Source organism: Maniola jurtina, chromosome 4 (assembly GCF_905333055.1).
Source record: "Maniola jurtina chromosome 4, ilManJurt1.1, whole genome shotgun sequence".
In the NCBI taxonomy this organism is placed as follows: domain Eukaryota; kingdom Metazoa; phylum Arthropoda; class Insecta; order Lepidoptera; family Nymphalidae; genus Maniola; species Maniola jurtina.
Window position 1 is genome coordinate 9,864,272 of NC_060032.1, and position 23,461 is coordinate 9,887,732.

General features: G+C 35.3%; 1 protein-coding gene across 1 annotated transcript in view; it reads left to right on the top strand.

Annotated features, from left to right (window-relative positions):
* The first annotated feature begins 2,772 nt into the window (after nt 1-2,772).
* Nucleotides 2,773-23,461, top strand: part of LOC123864577 (protein sickie) — a 286,107-nt gene continuing 265,418 nt past the window's right edge. Inside the window, exon 1 of the mRNA XM_045905134.1 lies at nt 2,773-2,838. Coding sequence (XP_045761090.1) covers nt 2,788-2,838 — 51 coding nt within the window. The 5' untranslated portion in view covers nt 2,773-2,787. The remainder of the gene's footprint in view (nt 2,839-23,461) is intronic.

Here is a 23,461-nt window from a genome sequence, read left to right on the forward strand (position 1 = left end):
GGATTTTACAGGGGTGTACCCAAATTGGCACAATGGCCAAAATTCGTAATACAAGATTTGTCATTGTTGAACTGTTTTCTTGCGTTTTTACGACCCCAACGGAGTAATTTTGGCAAATGATACAAGGAATATTCTGAGGAAGCTTTTCAGGAACGTGATCAGCGCCGTCTAGTTGTGACGATGGGCGAGCAGATTGGCTTTGGATTGATTCCTTGAGATCAATTCTGGCTAAACTTCGTCGAGATAATAATTCGATCCATGGGGTAGTCTTTATAGGCAATCGCTATAGGCATTTCATATTGTCATGTCAATCATGTAAGTGAATGAGATCCACTACTATTTTTGCCGTGAATACCGATTCGATACAGCAAAATTGATTGGTCCATTTCGTCCACTCTATTCATGCCCTTGTTGTAGATTTGGAACAAATGTGGAGTCTTTCATACGATTTTCGTTCAGAATTCAATCGTAAGATTCTGTGTTAATTTTCAAATAACTTGCAGTACACTTTCGCAAAACTGAAACATTCAAAATGGATTGATTTGGTCCAATACTAAGCTTACAGTTTGTGGCGAACTGATTCTAATTCGAACTCTTTTGATAGCCAACGACTCATCATTATTGCTGCTTTCAGCACCAGAAAGAGTACCTACCAACATTGTGAACAAATCTAAATAAAAAAAAAGAAAACTTCGGACTCACTCAGCAACTGACACATCAGCGCCCAGCCCAAACTCTTGGATCGAGAAAGCTGAAATTTTGCATAAATGTTTCTTTTATAACGTTGATGAAGAATAAGGTCATATTTTGCAAAATTCCCACGGGAGCTAAGCCGCAAGTGGTCGCTAGTATTTCTATATTTCCAAGAACGTCATTTGACAAGTTTGATGGAGTCTCGTTGTCATCAAATCCTACTTCTTCATCAGTAACTGTGTCAACCTTTCGTAGATTTATAGCGAAATCATACTTCAAAATGTTATCTCTATCTTCTAAAATCGAATTAATAGCTTCCTCTAATCTTTAAAGGTTGTATTTGGCACTATAATGCCTTTTCAGTTCATCTTGATAATCTGTAAAAATTGATATATTTAGTGTTCCAGTACTATACTTGTGGCCATTGTACCCAAATTGGTACAGTAATATTTCAAGTCCTATAAAATTTTATATACTTAGTATAAGTAACTAAAAAAGCTTGCAAATATTTAGGAATTTATTGAATTTGACAAAATATAATTATTATTGATGAAATATTTTATGTATATAAAATTATAATTATAAAACTATACTTACCTCCACATATCTCTCGATAACGAAATTTGATGGATCGTTACTAAAATAATACTGATGATAATTTTTTTATTTTATTTTATACTCAATCAGTGCACTTTCAACTACTCATAAATATAATAATATATTAACTAATGTCAACACTTTTTTTATTTCACTTCAATAAGTAAGTGTTCCCAAATTGGTACGGCGGTCAAGAATGGTTTAAGTAAAAAAAAAGTATGTCAATCTTAGGTTAGCATAGTTTTGATAAATATTTTATAAGTACTTGTAATAAATACTTACTACTGACAACACAGAAACGTCGAGATGTAACTAATTAAGCCATAAAAACGCCGTTTCCTCGAAGTGCTACGTCCGCAGACCGCGGGGCGGGTGGCTGGTGAGTTATCGCCTCAGTTTAATTATTCATGAGCCCTCGGGTGCCCTGCCTCGGACGAGTTTCAGCGACTTGGACCGACATCTGCTACGATACTGTTAATTTGCACTCACTTGTACGGATGCGTGTCATTTTCCGAAAGAATAAAGGCCGATTCACAACAATTGCGTCTGCAGTGACACGTGAAACGTGCGTAGTGACGCGCGTGAATCCGTAGACAACTGCACGCATTACGTCTACGCGAACGTTCACGCCACGCAATGACGGTACGGTATGCCATATCTCATACAGTTCCATACATTACAACGCAATGGTACGCGCTACGTCTACGTTTACGCAAAGCTTACGCAGCTTGTATGAACGAACTGTAACGGACAGTCCGTATGAGTAGCTTCGATTAAAGAATTATACGAATTGTAAGGTATCCCAATGTGGGAACGCATTACGTTGCATTGCCAAAGCTTTTATTATGTGATTGGTATTGTGATATTTCTGTTCATTCGAATTTCCATTACCTACTTAAAAATTGTTGACTTATTCTTATATCTTAAAAATCTAATGTCTATATGTATAGAGAAAGAGCCTATGAGGGCCAGACCTTCGTTATTTTACAAAAAACTGAAAGTATCTCTGCGTATTGTCCACGACACAGGGAGGAACGATCAGCGACTATGAAGTTTGGACCATGGTGGCTTTGGCAGATAACAGGCAACAAAGACGTAAAAATCTTTCTTCGAAGTATAAAGTCTAATTTTTTAATATTTTCTTCGGAATAGTATCACGACGTCATTTACTGCCAGACACTTTTAAGTATTGTGGCAACCCTTTCACCATCAGATGCACAATATTTTACGCTATTCGTTTGTTTGAGACAACAATAATTATTATGAGACGTAATATTTTGCGCAATATACCTATAATAAATTACTTATGTTACTAAATTTTAATTTTATTAATGAAATAAGTATAGGTACAAAAAATTTAAAGCACCGATCTCTACATATGTAGTGTATGTATTAGTGAAATAATGAATTTATTTTGTATAATAAGTGGCACAAATGAATTGTTTCTGTTATAATTGTTGCAGATGCGGCCGCCGCAAACGCGCGAGCGCCAGTGAGATGAGCTCTGCGGCTTCCAGCCGCAATTACTCCTATGACGAAACCATACAGGTGTGAATAATACATAACAAGAATATAGTATCAATGTCCTTTAACTGGGAACAGTATAGGGAACACCCAAGCTATAGAAATAATGAAAATGACTTGTAGAAACCAAACGGGTATGGGTTTAATAAAAACTGGCATAGGTACCCCTTCCAGGTTTGCCCGCTTCCATCTTAGACTGCATCATCACTTTCCATCAGGTGAGATTGCAGTCAAGGGCTAAGTTGTAACTGAATTAAAAAATATATATTAATAAACATACAAATGAAACATTTTTTCATCAGGGACCACCCATGAATGGATGTAGGTACATTTCAGCATAATGGATACAGGCAATCTGTCTGGAACCTTTACTTAGAACTTTTTTTTTGATAACAGTTATGGCATAAGATGGTCAAGCATTTAGCAAGCATTGTCTTTTAACCAACTTCTGATGTCCTGATTTTTTCTTCACTGATATTTTTTAAATCCTAGAACTTTAATTACTTGACGTGGAAGGGGTTTGTCTTTCAACGGTATCTTATTTATTTCCCAAATACGATCAACATCAAAGCAGAAAAATAAGTACGTTATTTTAATGGAATAACTTTTTATCCCTATTTATATCTTTATTTCTTCTAATAACAAAATATTATTTAGGTATTCCGTTTTCAGTACTTTCGCCGACAATGTGATATTAGGCCTAACCACTCGACATACAGCTTTTGGCGATCGAAACTTTTGGTCACACGCGATTAACATTCGAAGTATAGACGCAATAGGGGTTTATTTCAAGTGGAAAATTTGGATGGCTGAAACGCCAGGCTTTTCAGCACGATGCGTAAACGATTTTGGAAGCGCTCCCTATTGTAAATTAAACCCTAAAATTAGTGAGGTTGGGTTTATTTTCGTTTGAATACTTTGGTATTGGGGGAGATGAAATTTTTCAGGACGGCCCATAACGACACATTAGCCACCGAAGGCTCGCTCACCTTTATTAATGCGGTACAAAGCTTCTCTCTTACTCTCCATGGTTTTCTCTTGAATTCCCCATTCAGGTCAATGGTATCTATTCATTATTTCCTCATAAAAGCTTGTCAGCGCTTAACTATTTAGTAGGTCACAAACAACTCATAGGTGACCGTGCCGTGGACAGATAAAATAATTATTTATTCATTCATTCCTCTTACGTAACGCAAAGGTACCTTATTTAAACAAAATAAATTTTATGACAATTCTTTACATACAAGTTACTTATACGTATGAAATTGTTGTCTGCAAAACGCTTCATGTGTTTTGCAAACACTTTTTCTTTCAACTTTTCAAACAGTTTTTGTAAAAATTAGATGGAAATTATTTGTTTTCCTGGGATTAAAAGCATCCTCTACCCGTTTCGAGGTGCAAGCTACTTCTGAACAGTTTATAGTTTGATCCGTAAAAAAAAATAACACATTCACGTTAAAAAAAATCATCACCTAAGAGCGAAAGTGCTTGTTTCTTGGTTTGTCTTTCAACCACACCGCAACATAGCAGCTGATCATCTTGATTTTTTGCATGGAAATATTTAAAGACCTGAAGAGTGACTTAAACTACTTTTTATCCTGAAAAATCAAAGAGTTCCTACGGGATTTTTAAAACTTAAATCTCCGCGAACCAAGTCGAAAGCATCAGCTAGTAATGGATAAAAAGTTGCTTCTACTTTTATAGCAGTAGGCTAACGGGCAAGCGGCATCGGCAAGCCTTTATTTCGTAGATAGGAGCCATTATTCAGTAGATACGATATTCCCTCGGGCTCGCGACCATTTATCAGCCCGCGACCCACATCGCAACATCTGGTACGCCACCCCTGTAATATTGGCGACTTAAAGATTACTATGAAGCAACGCTCGCTGTTCTTGTTTATGTACGGATTCTTTGGATATAACAAATAGGCATTTACATAAATCTTTACCATCCTGTCTTACTTACCTACTCAGTATGGTTTGGTATACATTTTCTAACTAACCGTACTTTTTCATGGTTTCTTGACCGTGTCTTAGACAGACAGACAGACAACAAAGGGATCCTATAACGATTCCTTTTTCCTTTTGAGGTACGGAACCCTAAAAAACTAAAGACCGCTCGCGGGTTCGCTGCCTTGGGAATTTTAAAAAATTCGTGCTTATTTTCTTGTCATGAAAAAGCGAACCGGCGCCGCGTGGTGAAGGCACAGCTTTCTGTCTATGCCCAAGGATTTGAGCTGGACGTGTTGATGAGTCAGGACTTTTATTTTTATATATTAAGATAGTTAATTGCGATTTGATTATCATCAGTAGGTATGTCAAGCATCAATTTAGAGAAGTACTACCTTATTCTTTATCGAAGAAATTTGGCTTAGTAGGTTTGATTAGCAGAAGGGCTGGACATTTTTAATGGACGGCGTATTAAAGAAGCGCGAGCCAGAAAATCGAATTTTCTGCTCTGTGCCTCTGGGCCTCTGGGCCTTTGTCGAGTTTTTCAGAGCGTGACGTAAACACAAACATTGACACGCTTCCGAGTGACGGAAAATTGTCCTTTGGGAGAAGATTTCTGTTTAATAAAATATACCTACTATGGGTACTATTGTACCCATAGTAGGTATATTTTACCTACCTTATCTACTTACCTTACCTACAGTAACCTTAGTTAAGTACCTTAGTAGTTATATTATGTAGTATATATTTTTTTTATTCTGATAAGTAGGTACAAGTTACCTATACCTATCTGTATGTATATTGAACCTTATCTAACTCTTTGGCTGGCTTTGATATTTGAAAGCACAAAATGATAACATATCACAGACCCACTAGATAAACTGGATAAACTTTTTTTTGCTTTAATGCTAATTTTTTAAGTAGGTAATCTTAGGTAGGTAAGTATCTTGCCACCTTATCATATTATGGATGTAAACCGAGCATTGATTCACTTCATTGTTAAAATAACACGAAGATAATTTGAAAACGTTCGCGTTCTCTCTCTTTACTTTATTTAAACTGTAAACAGATAGCAATTTCAGGAGCGTTCGAATTAACGCAGTTTACATAGATTTCAGGGGACCCTTTAATCCGAATTCAAATTTTCCGAAAGATAAAGCATTAAGGGCCGCGAAAGCATTTGTTGGCTTTCGAAGGTTTTTTAAGGGATGTTCTTTAGGAAATCGGGTAGGATATAGTAGGTATGTTAATAAAGTAAGCATTGCACCATTTATGAATTTTAGCACTAATGTAGCTAATAAAACACGCGAAGGGTTTCGTACCAAATCGTAGAAGGAAATATATCTAACACTTTTTTTGTGATGTAACCACTAATTCAAGATTTTCGGATTTTTCCCTTTACTTGTATATTTTAATTAGAATCATAAAATTTGCCCACTACCCATGATCCTAGGTCAATGGGAAGTACCCTTAAGTTTTGATCTAGTTTGACTTTGACTTTGTTAAATTTTCAAACATTTGAAAAATATACTCAATATATTAAAGTATTTTATTATTTTCCATATTTCATTTCCTTTTATTGCACTGTAAAAATTAAACGTCGAAACATGTGTTTTATAGGTTGCCATCTAGTATCGAGTAGCAACAATAAAGTTTAGTTTGATGGCGCTTCAATCAACTAGATGGCACACGCCACGTTTGCGTACGTGCGGCGTGCTTAGTTTGCGCGCTACACTGTAGGTTCTTTTTTTCAGTCCGTTCGTCTGTGTCACAGCCTTTTACAAAACGAACTATAAGAGCTGTAAGGTTGAACTATAGGTAAAATAGAAACCTATTACCGTTACACACAAGAATATTTTTATTATGAAAATAAAATGTTCATCTCCTCGAGGAGGTAAACCAAATTTTTTTGACTCTTTTTAAATTCAGGAGATAAGTCTGTATTCTACAGATAACTTTTCTTTATTTTAAAATAATTTTGAGGTTTTTTCTTCTTTTGGAGAAAACCACCATTTAAGAAATAATTAGGTTTGTTAGTATTTAAGCCTTTATAATTTAGAATAGGTAGTTGATTAAATAATATTAGATTTAATTGAGTAAATAACCACTCAGCGTCACAGATCACTATTATTACTACCCAGTACTTCTTAGTCTTGCGCAGTCGAGCAGTAATTTTCCTACGACTATTTAACTAAAGTAAAAAATAAACTATTATGTTATTTATAATATTATTATACAAATTAAACACCTTGGTACTCAATGTATTATTTTCGAAACAACGATGTAGAGAAGAAATAAAAACTGACTGGATTCAATATAAAACATCCAGTAAATCAACTACAAATCCATAAGTTAATAAAAGGAAGCTAAATAACTGTGATGAAAGGCTTCATCCACAATATATAATACAGAGGCAATAAAGCAACTTGCAATTAAGTATTTACAAAATTGCAACAGAGGCAAAAATGCAACTCGCAAATAGAGGCAAAAATGCAACTCGCAACCCAGAGGCCGACACAACACACGGCCCAGTGACAGTGCAGCTTGCCGTGATTTAGGGCGTCGCGACGCTGCGCGGGGAGCGCTAGATTAACTTTCGCCTGTTAATTGCGACAAATGGTCATTGGACGCTGGATATGTGATACTATCGGTTAACTACCAGGTTGTTTACACATGTATGGCGTTAATGGCTCGTGTTTTATGCACGAACTATGCTAATGTTGACCATTCTACCTTTCCACCATCCATTATTTATTTACCTACTTACAATACGGTTTACCTAATTGCGGTCCAAAAAAGTGCGGTGCGAAAAGAGCTGATAACTTTCAAACGGCTGAACCGATTTTCTTCGATTATAGCTAAGAAGTAAGAACACTCACTTCAAACAAAAAAAAACTAAATTAAAATCGGTTCATTAGTTTAGGAGCTACGATGCCACAGACGGATACACAGATACACACGCCAAACTTATAATACCCCTCTTTTTGGGTCGGGGGTTAAAAATACAAAAAACACAATTCATTTCAAGTACCTAGTTAAAAAGGTACATAGACCACATGCTAAGACTATGAGTAACGATCCAATGTTCGCTGAGGTCGTAAGAGGTATCGATGACGTCACCGCGCCCTCCAGAACTTCCCGGATTCTTTCATCAAATCCCAACATAGCTCACTGCGATTATTCACACGATGAGCAAGCGCTCCTCAAAGTAGGTATTTTGTTTGAAAATTAGACGATCATTTTCGCTATGATACTTTATGTTAGCAACTACTGGAGAAAATCGTGTGATGACTGATAAACTTGATATTAAGTAGGTATTATGAGTCCCTATTCACACGGCATTAATACCGCACTTTATTTGCAGGATGAATCTTACCGAATGAATACGTTGTAGTTTCGCATACACTGAGTTTTAACATTCAACCATTCACACGTTTAGTTTTGGTACCTACTGCAAAAAAACGGATAAGATTCGGTAAGATTTATCGTCCAAAAAACGGACTGTGTTAATGCCGTGTCAACGGGGTCTCAGAGAATGTTTACTTACTAAAGTAAGCATACCGCATCACTTTTAAGAAATTGGAAACTATACTACGAAACAAATTGAAATCAAACCTTTAATTTGATGTCGAAAGATCTGAACTATCGAGTTTTTTTTATTAAATAAATGAGGTTTGTTTTCAAAAATATCATTTAATTCCGATGAAGATCTGACACAAACACATAAAAACAATAATTTGCTAGTCTCAATATTTGTAATTATATTATTTGCAATTATATTGAGAGAAACTTTGGGAATACATTTTATACGAAAGAATTTTACGATCCCCTTCTTACAATAGTAATCCCAAAAGTAGATGGCAATGTACCGGCTATGTACAGGTTGCTCTATGAAATGATAAAACTAAAATGTTAAATATTTCAACCAGGTATTCAAGTTTTAAATTACCAACATATTTAATGAAAAAGGTTCAGAACTCAAAATGTGCAAAAAAAAAATAAGAAACTTAGCTATCAAATAGACCTTTCTCTGTCATCATCTCTCAAACTATAAGCTCGCTCGTAGATATTGGCTTTTTGATGCAGCTTTTTCATTTAAAAATCTATCTAGCTAATTGCTTAGTATATCTTAGTAGCTTATAGTATATTAGTATTAAGAATTGTAATATAATGTTCGAAAAGTCAATGTGTTTCTGTCGAGGATTTTAATCAACCTTAGTCGACTTTAGAAGTTATAAGCTTTTTCGTTCTCTGTTTATTTTTTCTTTATTTTCTTATGTAATAACGAACATATGTAATAATCTAATAAAAAATTATCAAATTTTGAGAGAACAAAATATAAAGAACATCCCTTATAATATGGCAATGCATCGATGCACCGAGGGCGAGCGGCGCCCACTGCAAGCGTCTAATCAAACCGAGCAATTTATGATCGCCGCACCACGCCCGTGAGGTTGCTCCAAACTTTCATTAGATGCTTTCATTTTCTCTTATAGTTTTACTGCGTAGTATATTGCTTAAGATAATGCAAAGGTTCTTGAGATTATTTACGGGATTAAATAAATCTTAAAGGTTGAATTTCGATGTTTTGGTTTGAAAGAAATGAGGAAAACTTAGTTATTTTGAGTTTTTCCTCTATTATCCCTAAATAATAGAATGATTATAAAAGTCAATAAATAGAGATTATTAGTAGGCAAAAACGATGCCTATGATGTTCGGCATGATCCGTCTAGTGCATGGAGTACTATGCACTACTTCTAGGTCTTTGTTTAGGGCGGGCGGGCGGTAGCGGTCCGCTTTGCAACGAAGAATATGTTGGATCAATTTTTTTCGACTCAATTGGGATGTCTTTATTGATAGCGTTTGATCCGAAGCCAAAAAGACAAAAATTACTTACTATGGACATTTTGGGTCGTATTAGCTTGGTTTCGGATGGAAACAGTGTACAAGAGCTTTAATTACCTACATTCACGAAACATAAAATTCAATTATATATGACACCTAACTAACTCTAGATTTTGTAAAGTTTGGAGCAACGAAATTACAAAGAAATAAAAAATAAGTAGTCTATCTGTACTTTGTGACGTAGATTGGCCAGAGGGGATAGTGATCTTAAGTTAAAGGGCGCGCCCCTATCGAAATTGCTTACATTAAGAATTACATTTTGCAGCTTGCATCCTATCGCCTGTACCTTATTTTTTTTATGTTGCACATTGCAAGTTTTCAGGGTTCCGTTTCGTAGCCACCCGCCAAGGAATTACGGGACCCTATAAGTAAGCTATCGCTGTCTACCTACCTAATTCACAGAGTAGCCTAATTATAAAGATTACAAGTATTGCATATGAAAATTTTCAGGTGATTTTCACATGCTATCGTGAAATGGTTCTTCTCTAAAAAATCTGGCTAAGTGCGAGTCAGACTCGCGCACTGAGGGCTCCGTACTCGGGTATTTTTTCCGACAATTTGCACGATAAATCAAAAACTATTATGCATAAAAATAAACGAAAATATATTTTAGAATATACAGGTAAATCTCTTTCATATCATACTCCACTTAATATAGTTATCATAACTTTGAAAATTGAAACACATTTGTGATGTAACTGCAAATTCACGGGGTTCGAATTTATTCCTTTACTAGTACTATAAGACCTACCTACCTGCTCATGATTCTAGTACGGGAAGTACGCTATACAGACACGACGGACAGACAGACAGACCTACAGACAGACAACAAAGTGATCCTATAAGTGTTCCGTTTTTCCTTTTGAGGTACGGAACTATAAAATCACCTATGAACAATTCCCTCTGTAAGTTAGTATAGGCTTCAGTTGGTCCATCGTGTAGACAAGGCATTAAGTAGAGCTTAAACGGACGCACAGTGCATTATAAACTTAGTTTCCGAAGTTAGTCTATGTCACGATGTGTTCTAGTATGTTTCCAGTCTAGACTTCATTACCTTTATGAACTAAATATTGCCTGCGGATGAGCTTGTAAGCTTTTGTTTATTTATAACTAAGTCGTATTTTTTGCAGAATGTAAACTGGTAAGGCAGTTTTATTAAATCCATACCTTTTTAATAGGCTTCTACGGGGCATAATCCATACGAACAATTTCGCGGCCATCAAAAATAGTCTTCCAATTAAGGAATTCGTAATTCCTTTGAGAGGAATCTACAATGTCCACTCGCTAGGCAAGTCACAACCAAGCCAAAAAGATAATGGACAGCCAAGAATTAATTTACAGGTAAGTAATCTGTGTGGAGATGTCAGCGCCTAATCTCTATAATTCCATTAGGGCACATTATTAGGACCTATTATTACGTGAGGTATTTAGGTAGGTAATGTATTGGTGGATTTAACAAGTATCCCCCGCTACATATAGCACATGTTTTCTTTCACTACTCTCTTCCACACTTTTAACCAGAATCAGCTAATATAATTTTATTATAATGATATGACATACAAGAAACCCAAAAAGAGGGTTGCTATAAGTTTGACGTGTGTATCTGTGTATCTGTCTGTGGTATCGTAGCTCCTAAACTAATGAACCGATTTTAATTTAGTATTTTTTGTTTGAAAGGTGGCTTGGCTTGATCGAGAGTGTTCTTAGCTTTAATCCAAGAAAATCAGTTCAGCCGTTTGAAAGTTATCAGCTCTTTTCTAGTTATTGTAACCTTCACTTGTCGGAGGTGTTATAAATTTTTAATTTACACTTGTTTTTTTTGTAATTTTCGTGGCCGAAATTTTGAAATTTTTTGCGTTTGTTGCTATAGCGGCAATAGAAATACACATTCTGTAAACATAATATCAGGTCTCTACCTATTATGGTTCACAAGATACAGTCCACTGGCAGACACGGACAGACGGACGGACAGCGGAGTGTTAGTAATAGGTGGTAATAGTGTCCCGTAGGCAACCTTCGGGTACTGGACTCTAAAAACGTATTGCTGCGCTTTGATTCCCTGCAGATGAGCCTTTGTGACTTCACACTTTTTCTAAATCGGAACTATTGTTTTAAACAAAGACAAAGATAATCAATTATATCTTCGAGAAGTATTTGCGATAGGAATAATTATGTCCATTAAAGTACGTGTTCAAAACGCAAGTCACCGAGGTTGTAGGGTGCGCGGGCATGGTAAGGGTGCTTCACTTAGACTCATTTATGCGGGCGTCCAAGCGTGTAATGGACACGGTTACCGACACTTCTAAAGAGGAAAGTTCATGCATTTTTATACTTTATCTTCAGTTGTGATAAGGAAAATCTCATATTTATTATGTTACGCGAGAGTAAGCATCTATAAAGTATTTGAAAACTGAAAGTTTTTTCAGAGATTTTATGTTCGTTTTATATTGGATTCAATATAATTATTAAGTACTGGCCTCCGCTACTGGCCCGCGACTTCGTTTCCGTGAATATAGGTTTTTAAAAATCCCGTGGGAACTCATTGATTTCCAGGATAAAAATAGCTCATATGTAAATCCATGGTATAATCTATCTCCATTCTAAATTTCTGCCAAATCCATCTAGTAGTTTTTGCGTGAAAGAGTAACAAACATCCATACATCCATACATACAAACTTTCGCGTTTATAATATTACTAGAATAGAGTTCTAAAATAATATGGAAAATTATTTATATATATGTACGTTTAACATTTGAACGTTATTTTCAGCCATGACAATGATACGGAAAAAACTACACCAAAAGTCATGTTTTGTTATCATTAGGATTATTGTCAAACCACCTAAATAACTATTTCTTTGTACACTAAACGAGATCAGCAATCGATCTTTTGTGATAAGGACAACTTGTGAAAGTTTAAGACAAAGTTGTAAAAGCTTAGGTAGGTACCGTCTCGAATATAAAAACTGAAAGAACACGGTTTTCCTACTCTATTGTGCTTATGTTATTATGTTACTTCCCAAAAAGTAGATAAGTCTTAAAGAAGGTTTGGGTCGAGATCAAAAAGCTATCTTCTTCCACTGAAAGTTGTCAATTCGAGTTATTTACTCTACGTGACTGAATGCCCTTTGTTGTAAAATATACCTATTGTTTTGTTAACTCCCGACCCTAAAGAAGGGTGTTATAAGTTTGACGTGTGTATTTGTGTATCTGTGTATCTGTCTGTAGCATCGTAGCTCTTAAACGAATGAACTGATTTTAATTTAGTTTTTTTTGGTTGAAAGGTGGTTTGTTTGATCGAGAATGTTCTTAGCTATAATCGAAGAAAATTGGTTCAGCCGTTTGAAAGTTATCAGCTCTTTTCTAGTTTTCTTATAGAGGTTTTTGTGTCAGGGGTTTTTTAAATTTTGAGTTATCACTTTATATTGTTTTGTAATAGTATATTTCATTACAAGTGCGGAAAGGCTGTCATTGCAAAGAGTTCCGACAAATGTCTACCCGAGCCGAGGCGTAGCTGAAGGCGAGGGTTGACAGTTGGAACGAGTTGCAATGACGGTTCCGCACGTGTACTGAACGACTATTTTTAATACAGTTGCGAAAAATGAAGCAATTTAATAAAATAATAAAAACACAATAATCTCAACTAACTTAATTTAATTTAATTTAAAACAACTTTATTGTTAATAGATATAAAAAACTAGGGTCGAAATTACTCATTTTAGGCAACCATCAACTAAACTCGCAAAGAAAATTTCTGAAAAATGGCGCCAACCGTAGAATATAAGTAGAGTTTTTTTTTCTTCACCCATTCTGGTAGGCAAAGGGAACTATGTCCATACAGCCAAGTCTTCAGTAGAAGTTTTTTATTGATATGAAATGAAAATGAAATTTAATGAGATGAAATGAAATGAAACCTAACCAAACTCATTCAATCAAATCATTAAATCTGATATTGAAACAAATTAGTAGCTTCTTTTTAGAAATATACGTATTTGCATGTATCATAAAAACTTCTATGAATTTTTTTAGTAAAAACTTCATGGTTGGTTTTTCTTTTTAATATTTTGACAGTTGGGAAAGGAAAAGCACGAGTGCGGGAAAGGTAAAAAAAAAGCACGATTATGTAATAGCCCACATCCCGAACGCTATACGTCCCTGCAATACGCTACTTTTTGAGCAACTGTATTAAAAAAAGACTATCACTACAATATGATATAAATTATGTCATGGTGTGAGATTCATTCATTAGATCCATCTGCATCATAAGATTTACTAATAGTTGTCTAACCAAATTAAAGACTATATTATGTAGAGTTGCTCTATATCCGACCTTAATAACTCTAGCTTAATAGACCCCAACTGAATAGTTTTAGGAACTATCGGACACCAACATTAAACAGTTTGAACAGTGTAAAGGCCGGAAAATGAAACCGTTATTTACAACTGTTTCAAGTTGAGAACTACGCAGTTCAAACATGGGCATTAAATAGGTTAATAGACCTATAAAGCTAGACTTTCAAGATAGAAAGTAAAAGAACTGCAAATGCGCATCCGGAGGGCGGCGTTGGGGGGTGGAGGCTGCAAGGTTGTTTTTCCGCCTAGGGCGGCAGTGCGCTACGCGCGCCCTACGCGTAGAGCCGCGACCTCTGTCGGCCTCAATCGGCTACCGGCTTTAATGTTTATGTTCAGTGTGAACCTGGCTTTATATTTCCACGCGTAAATCCGTAATTGAGTGAACTGTGTATAGTGTTAACTGTGAAAGTGTTGTTCGAAAGTGAGCTTATAAAATATGACTGGATTTTTTGTAACAGTTTTTGTAAGAGGTATCGGTGTTCATACATTTTTCGTATTGGATTTAACGGATTTGTTGGAACAGCGCACGGAGGCGGGAATATTTATATGTGTCATATTTCTTTAATAGTTTTCCGGGTCTCTGTTTCGGCGGCTGAAATGGGCTGGAATATTTCGGAGCCTTTATATTGTATTTTATGATATTATGTAGGTCCAATTTTCTTTATTGGCAGAAGCTGTTCTTTTAAATATGATAGAATAATTTTTCTAGCTAAGAATTTATTGATGATATTTCTTTTGTGAACGAATGCGGAGCGCGAGTGTTACATTAGGCCTGGACTAATTTATTTTTGCTGTACCTGCCTCTTAATAATAACCATGGTTAAAAAAAGAGTAATTATGGTGTCTTAGGTTTGAATGCGCCTACTTAGAACATAATATCTATTTACTCTTGCCTTGAGGGTATTATGACGACATACCAAGTGAATTTTAAATCCAAGAGTAACCCTTTTAAATTTAAATCAAGATATAATTATATGATAATTAATAATAGTAATTGATTGCCATACAATGCCCGCAGGCTATGCAAAGATAAAGTGAAATATGAAACCGCGCAAAAGTTTTTGATGGATGACTGGCTTTCGTCTGTGAGTCATCGAGAATGTCATATTATTCATACTAGTTTTACTCTAAAATTTCACTATTATTGTAGCGTGTTTTTTACACGCCGTCAACCCTTATCTTGTAACGATACTTATCAGGCGACGTATAAAATACTATAAAATCGTTGAAACTTTTAGTTAATTTTAAACATTCGTGTACATTTATTCTGGGATCCAGCAATAAAAAATATTAGATACATATGTAGAATGAATGATTCTCTTCAGTATTTATTATGAAGTTTCATACATAGCATACTTTGACTGATTATGATCTTTACATGCAAGACTGTGTCTGTCCGTCTTACCTTTTCACGGCTTACCGAAGGCTGCTGAACCGATTCAATAAAGCCTCACATTGTAAGTGCGAAAATTTAAAAAATTACTTACCATTAAAAAATTTCCTCTGAAATCAAATACGAAAACATAAATCCACGTTGACAAAGTTGGCAAGCCCTTCATACATAAACAAAATATTCAAAAGGGTGTAATTTATCTTTGTATCTGTATCATGCACGTATTTAATATGACTGGTAGGTACCCAAAACTTTTCACCCACAATATTTAATTAAGTTGATAATTCGTTAATTTATTCATACGTTTATTGTAGGAAGGTCCGTATTATATGAAAATTTAATACGGCTTATTTGATATTCTCAAGTGAAAATTGCGGGATGACTCGGCGCAGAATTATTGGATGCAGACGTGACCAGGTCGCCGTGAGTCGAATAACAATAGGATGCGACAATACTTCATACCTACTCTTGAAAAAATAATATATTAGACTAAACTCGGTTTTATTATAATCTAAATCCATGTTATGATAGGGGTTTATTTCTCGTGGGATTTTTGGTAATATTTTTGGTTTTATCATCGTTCTTTTCCCAGTATTGTCATTTTGTTTGGTAGGAGGCTTCGGCTGTGGCTAGTTACCACTCTACCGGCAAAGCCGTGCCGCCAATCGATTAAGCGTTCCAGTACGATGCCGTGTAGAAACCAAAGGGGTATGGGTTTAATAAAAACTGTGATTCCCCTTCCAGGTTAGCACTTACCACCAGATGAGATTGCAATCACGGGCTAACCTGTATCTAAGTAAAAAAAAAAAATTATAGCAAACGACAGAGCAACGGATTGACGTGATTTTTGTATGGATATAGTTTTGTATAGATAAAGACCTGAAGAGTGACATACGCTACTTTTATCCCGAAAAATCAAAGGGTTAAAACGGGATTTTTAAAAACATAACTCCACGTGGACGAAGTCGTGGGCATCAGCTAGTGGTATATTAACATAGGGAAGTAGGATAGAGAAAAGCAGCTTTTGAGACACCTTAAATTTTATGAAAAAGTTAAAGAAAACGTTTTATCGTAATAAGAATCTCCCTAGGGAGAATAAGATCGTCCTTATCTGTAAACATGTTTCCCGCTAGTACAGCATTGTCCGTATTGCTTGTATTCAACAAAGAAGTGCGAAGGAATCCCCATTGTAAAGCTATTTCGTCCAATAACGCTGGTTTGCACTACAATGGCACTGGATAAAAGGTTATAATGGGAAAATGCAATTGGTTCAAGTTTTCTTTTGTCCAGGCTAATCGGCACCTCACCATCTTTTCTTATTCGTTTGGTGCCAAGTTCAATTTATTGTACAGTGCATTATTTGCTTCATTTTTCTCGAATGTATCCAACCCGTTTATCTATAACCTTGACGAGTTATTGTTGTACTTATGACTATTATTTTAACATTTTATAAGTAGGTAGGTACTGACCATAGATAACCCTTTTTTATTAAAAATTGAAGTGTTAATATTTTAAATGCGAAAGTGTCTGTTTATTGGCTGGCTTTTCTCAGCCCAATCCGTTAAACCAATTTTGACGGCAACAAAGTTAACTTACATCCCGGGAACGGACATAGGCCACCTTTTGTTCCGGAAAAGCAACGCTTCCCATGGGATTTATCAAATTCACGCGAACAAAGTCGTGTCCGTTATTTAACAGTATCATATTAAAAAAATTAAGTCATGATCATAATTAATGCCCTTCCAGAACATTTAAACATTTTCTGCACAAACGCTATATTATTGTGACAATAACAACCATTAAAAAATTTAAACGATAAAAGCAAATACGGTTTCTAAATCTGAACATATTAAAAACTGTTTTAACATCCAATTTTCCTCATGCGGATTACACACAAAAAGTTAATGGATCATCTTTTAACGGTTGCTTATAACAATCAAAAACAAAACAAATCTCATTCGCGATGACAAAACAAAAACAAAGAGTCAGGTTACGATCGGGGGCCTACAGGCTACATTTGTTTTTGATTAAACAAATTGTCCGCGCAGTTTATTGCTCCCCAGCGCACGCTCCTGCATTTGACTCATCTGTGACTTTTATTATTTCACTTTGATAAGAAACATCCAATTTTGTGCAGATGAGATAAAACTTTTTCTTTTTAACCTGTGAATGTGTGTCATACTTTAAATACAGTAAATAGGTACAAACCCACGGGATTTTAAGGTTTTCAAGGTAGACTTAGTATCCCATGGGATTTCAAAACTAACCACGTGGACGAAGTTATGAGCCTCAGCTAGTAAATAATAGTTATTTTTCTATACCTAAGCTCTGCATTTTTACAAAGCTTTGTGGTTTCACAAACCTTTGAAATCTAGTTCAGTAGAGCCTAAATGCTCGTGTTAAAAGTAGCCTGCTTGTGAAACCTGCCCGTGGACAAATAAATGCTTTGGTTCTGCGCTCCTTTTGTTTTAAGTACACTTTTGACTATTTGCCTTCTATGGCAAAAGGTTTTAAACACATACATAACAGTAGCTATGGAGTTAAGTTTGAAGTACCTATTTGCTTATGGTTTTTTATTGCAGTCAGTATAAAAGGATAATATTATCCTTTATTTCTATGTTCTGCTTTATTGTGACCTGAAGACTATGAATCACTAAAGAGGGTATGATAAATAAAACCGGTGTAAGTCGGATGCACACCCGAAGGGTTCTGTACTATCGTACCTACAAGATATGCCACTAAGTTTTTTTATTTGCCTGGCAATTATCTTAATTTTTAACTATTTGTGCATTAGATTTACACACTGTGAAAATTTCAACTCTCGTTATTACGGTTCGTGAGATACGTACAGCACTCTGACAGACAGATGAACAGATAGCTTAGTCTTTAGTTAAATTAAGCGTTTTAAAAGTATAACGCAGATAAATATAATTAATCTGGTAGATGGTATACAATTAAGGTATTCATTAAGTAGGAAGATAATGATAAAATTCGTACGTGCTTATCCTTCTCAATTACCTATTAGAGTAATTCATTCAATTAACAACAACAACAATGATTGAATCAGATAATTTGATAAGAGCCAAAATGTAGGTAGATAATCAGGTTGAATATACATTTAAACCAATGGCAATTGGCAGATAAAATTTGGACGTGCCTGCCCTTTTTACTGAAGCATTGTTCCGACAGACAATAAAAATAAAGGTAAGTAGATATAGGTTAAACGATTCCGAAGGGCAGTCCGCTTAAGTTCACCCCGAAATAGTGGGATTTGACCGAAATAAAATAAAACTGCGAAATTATTCCCAACTATTGCTGAAATCTTCTAGTTCAGATATAGGTAAGTGTGATTTTTTGTTTAATTTATAGACTAGCGTTTGTCTGGAATCAGACCTGCAAGTGATGCAGCCTAAGATGGAGTGCGTTTTCATAGAAGATGAATATTTTACTCATTACTTGAAGGGAGCTATATTAAAAGGGGAAGGGAAAACTGATGAATGGAAGATCTTTCCATATCCTAGCGCGGGTTCGAACTACGAGTAGAATGAGGAAGCAAAACGCATCGGACGTATGTAAAATAACTGGGATTTCGGACGAAGAATGATTCATTTTTTCCAATATTATCAACATACTTAATACCCTGGTTAGTTGGCAGATCTTACGTTTAGATATAAAATATCAAAATAGGGACTTTTAATATCTGTGATGACACCTCAAGTTAAAAAGCACTTGAAGCTATCCAATATCAGGAAAGTCGCGATATTGGTTGTTGGCATCGATCTAATGCGGACGCGTGCCAACAGCGGCATAAAGTGATATCTTGTTGACGTAAATGTCGCTTGAAAGCTTGCAGAATGTAACTTTTTAAATGTATTTAAATTTTACTATTATTTTGTATAGTAATGCCTTCTAAAACAAAAGGTAGTCAATGTTCATTCCATAGACCTACGATTTTTCGCTATGGTTCATTCAGACTGATGCGCCCTACTACGAGTATATATTCTGTTGTTACTGCGTTTAATTACGATTTCGCTTGATATGTAGTAAGGTATCATTAGTAGTTAATAAGTAAAAGTAGTTTTTTTATATAAAAAGAAGTAGTTTGTAGATAGTTTATATAAAAAGAAAAGTCTTTACCAACTTTCATCAACGCCCAGTTTAAACCTTCGGACCTTGAAAGAGTTTAGATAGCTGAAATGCACAGAGGTTTCCTTTATAATGTAGACAAAGAATATAAGGTCGGATTTTTCAAAATTTCCACGAGATGTAAAGATGTAAAGAGGATTTGTATTTTCTCGATGAGCGATGCCGCGAGTTGTCGCTAGTATAGTGCTCCAATAATGCAATTAAAAGCCAGCAAACAGTAAATAACTAATTTTAAGAGTTTCAGCTATTCTAAAATATTTTTGTAACCTTCAGTATATTGAACAAATCGTATCCAATTAAAAAAAAATTAAAAACACTACTGCCCTGCTAAAAAATTAAAAAGAAAAAAAAATCACATTTGAAAATGGTGCCATACAGCCGCCACTGACATTTTTTTTTAAATATTATAGCCAGTGTCATTCAGGATAATGTGAGAATTTAACGGTATCCCATACATCTAAATCTGGTTCAGCTATTTAAAAGTTATGGTGGAATAAAGAAACTCACATGAACTTTAAAGGCATTACACTTGTTTTTTGGGGAGTCATGAAAAACAGCAGGGGCCCTACTTTAAAGTGCTTAATTAACTAAGTAACAATTAGGGACGATTTACAGAGGCACTACAAAAACCTCCAACCCCTTTACGTGAACGTTAGTTTTGTGAACTCAACTAGACTTGAATGGAGGGGCGCGATAAAGTTTTCAATACAATTTATTGCACTTTCACTACAGTAGTTCCCAAATAAGGGATGTGAAGTGTCAAATCAAATCAAATCAAATCATTTTTATTCAAGTAAACTTTTACAAGTGCTTTCGAATCGTCAAAATAATCTACCACTGGTTCGGAATGCTGTTCCTACCGAGAAGAACCAGCAAGAAACTCGGCGGTTGCTCTTTTCAAATGTACAATTTACAATAATATGCCTATGTATAATAATATACATGTGTAATGTAGGATAACATTATGATTTACTCTAAATAAGTATGTAGTTTAATTGGACGGAAAAATACGTAATTTTTTTAACATACCCCCATAACTACCTAAATTATAATTTAGAAAGTGTGTTTGTTTGTCCTTTATCCACTCCGCCACGTATCGATGTGTTTTTTTTAGTTAAAGACCTGGAGAGTGTATTATCCCGAAAAATTTAAAACTTCCAAAAAAAAAATCACATAGAGTCACGGGTATCAGCTAGTTAACTATAAACTGCTTGGCTCCAATAAGTGATGGTGACCTGATGATGCAGTCTATGATATAGACCTACCACGCTTGGTTAAAATAATGTAATGAATATAATATTATATCCACACTAACAAAAACATTGCAATGTGCAGTTTGCTTTCGTTCATCTGGAATAATTTTAGTGATAGAGTAGCAAGATAGCTTAGCATACTCTTCCTTTACTATTTTGCGATAACTTCATGAAAATCTCGTAAAAATTCTTTGGAACAGAAAATTCATTTCTATTATTCAGAATCAGCCTACTACGCTTTTCTATTATCAACATATTTTTTCAAAGAGAACTGCAAAATAAACCCAAAGCCCTATTTCACAGGTCCCCAGCAGTATTATGACATAAAACGTAATCAAAAGTTCCAAAAGCATTATAGCTATGTTACACGAGCGTTGCGAAATGCCTACAGTCGCGTGAGGGGGTCGCATTAGAGCCTTAGCCGGGCGTCGCCGTCGTGGAAGGCAACCCTTTGCTGTTATTTATTGAGAGCACCCGGTCGAGGTTCAGGCTACATACGAAAGCTACGTGTATAGCTTTTAGCTTTAAGACGTATGACACAAATATTGTTTCTGAACATATGAGGCAAGATATATTGATGTTGTTCGAGCTCTTTTATTTTTGCAAAGCCTTTTATTTTACATGGATATAGTTCAAGACTTGGAGAGTGACTACTCTTTATCTCAGAAAATCAAAGAATTCCCATGGGATTTTGAAAAACCATAATCCACGCAGATCAAGGTACTGTTATTAGTTAGTTGGATTATAAACACAACTCTGAAATATAGGCAATTTAGAAGTGGCGCTATTCTGGCCGTTAGGAAAATTGTGAAAACGATAGTAGTACTTTTACAACAGTAAATCATTTCAGTTATAAGACCTAAGAGGCTTCTGTACAACTGAATTAGTATTGTTTATAAGTGTTTGACTTTCAAGAGCTGTTTTAATCTAGAATAATCTGCTAAAAGCTCGTCTAAAGAAACTAACTAAGTGTTGAAGTAATCCGTTTACTTGTTTTAATACAATTTTAATCTGGTTTTCTCCAGCGAGGCGGTAAAATTTGCATGCAAAAATTGCTAAAATTATTCGCGTTGTCACTTCTCTTCTGCCTTATTTTTGTGTTATTCGTAAGTACAATTTATGGTCTTAATTAATAATGGAGGGAAACATGCTGTCATTGTTTCCGCAGTCTGTTATTCGAAATAAAAGAAGTAACATAATTTCGGTTTTTATGGTACGACTTTTTCACAATGGATTTTCTTAGAGAAAAGGGGTAAGAAAGTAGGAGTCGTTATCGTCTTCGATAGCATTGAAGTGAATGACTCTACTATTACTGATAGACGTCCACTACTGGACATATGGAAATGTCTCTTTTACAGATATCCACACCTCCTGGTCTGATACCGCTTGAAAGATGTTTGATGTTGTTATCGTACTCGTATAGCAAGAAGCGTGTCTCCCACAGGCCACAACCCACTCAATGCTTTTCGGCCTTCGGTGAACACCCTCAATGTCTCTAAGAACTATGTGCTCTGCCCAGTGCCTAAAATTATAAGGTGTGATTAAAAGTCGTAAAGCTTTTCTCATAACGTTCAAAAATTTTGGAGATTGTACCGAAATCGTTATCGCTTTAATAGCTGTCACCGGTAATAGCTTACGGGTAAATACTGCGTGCGTAATGGTAATTAAAGGTGGTCTAATTAAAAACCGATATATTTACGATACTTGAAACAACCCAGGGCGAAGGGTTTGACTTGTTGACTTGGAATTTACGAGCGTCCTTGATATAACCCTGTTTTCGTTTTGGATCGACCTGTTCATGTTAATCCGCAGGCAAGGTGGCGCCCCTAGAAGTAGAACTTGCATAAGAATTACGGGAACTTCTAGGTATACAAAATAAAAAAATAATCAAGTGTGTGTCAGAACAGAACATGCTTATGATAGGGTTCTGAAACCATGGTAGATGATTGTACTGTGTGTGATAGAAGTATAATTAGTAAAGCTTAGTAGGTTCATCATCACATTACATTCATTGTAGTAAATCATAAATTGCTAGGATTACATTAGGTTCTAATGAACTTGCATACTTTCTAGTTTATTTAGTAACTGCCAAAATGTATTAAAAGCCACACGAAAGTTTCCGTACCACTGTACAAGATATGACACTATATCTTGTACTTTTTTTTAATTTACATGGCGGCCATTTTGAATTTTTTATTATTTTTTTGTTATAGCGGTAATAGAAATACACACTCTGTGAAAATTTAACCACTCTACCGATTACGATTCACCATTTAGGTACAGCTCGCTGACAGACAGACAGACGGACGCACAGACAGTGGAAGCTTAGTATCTACCTAATAGGGTTCTTGACATCCTTCGGCTACGGAACCCTAAAAACTAAGATCGAAAAAGTAATAAAGTTTAATTAAGTCGAAGAATCAGATTATTTCAATAGAAAATGATTTATAAATTAAAAGAAAAGGAGGGCGATGGAATTCTTAAAGCCTCTTAGCAGCAAGAGAGTAATAAAATTTTAATGAGCGTATAGTTTGCCATTAAGGCGACAGCTTTGTTTCATGTAAAATAATTAAATAGGTTACTTTATTGCTAAGAATGTGTAAGTTTGAAAGTGTAGATAAGCTTATAATGCCTCAAATATAGAAGTG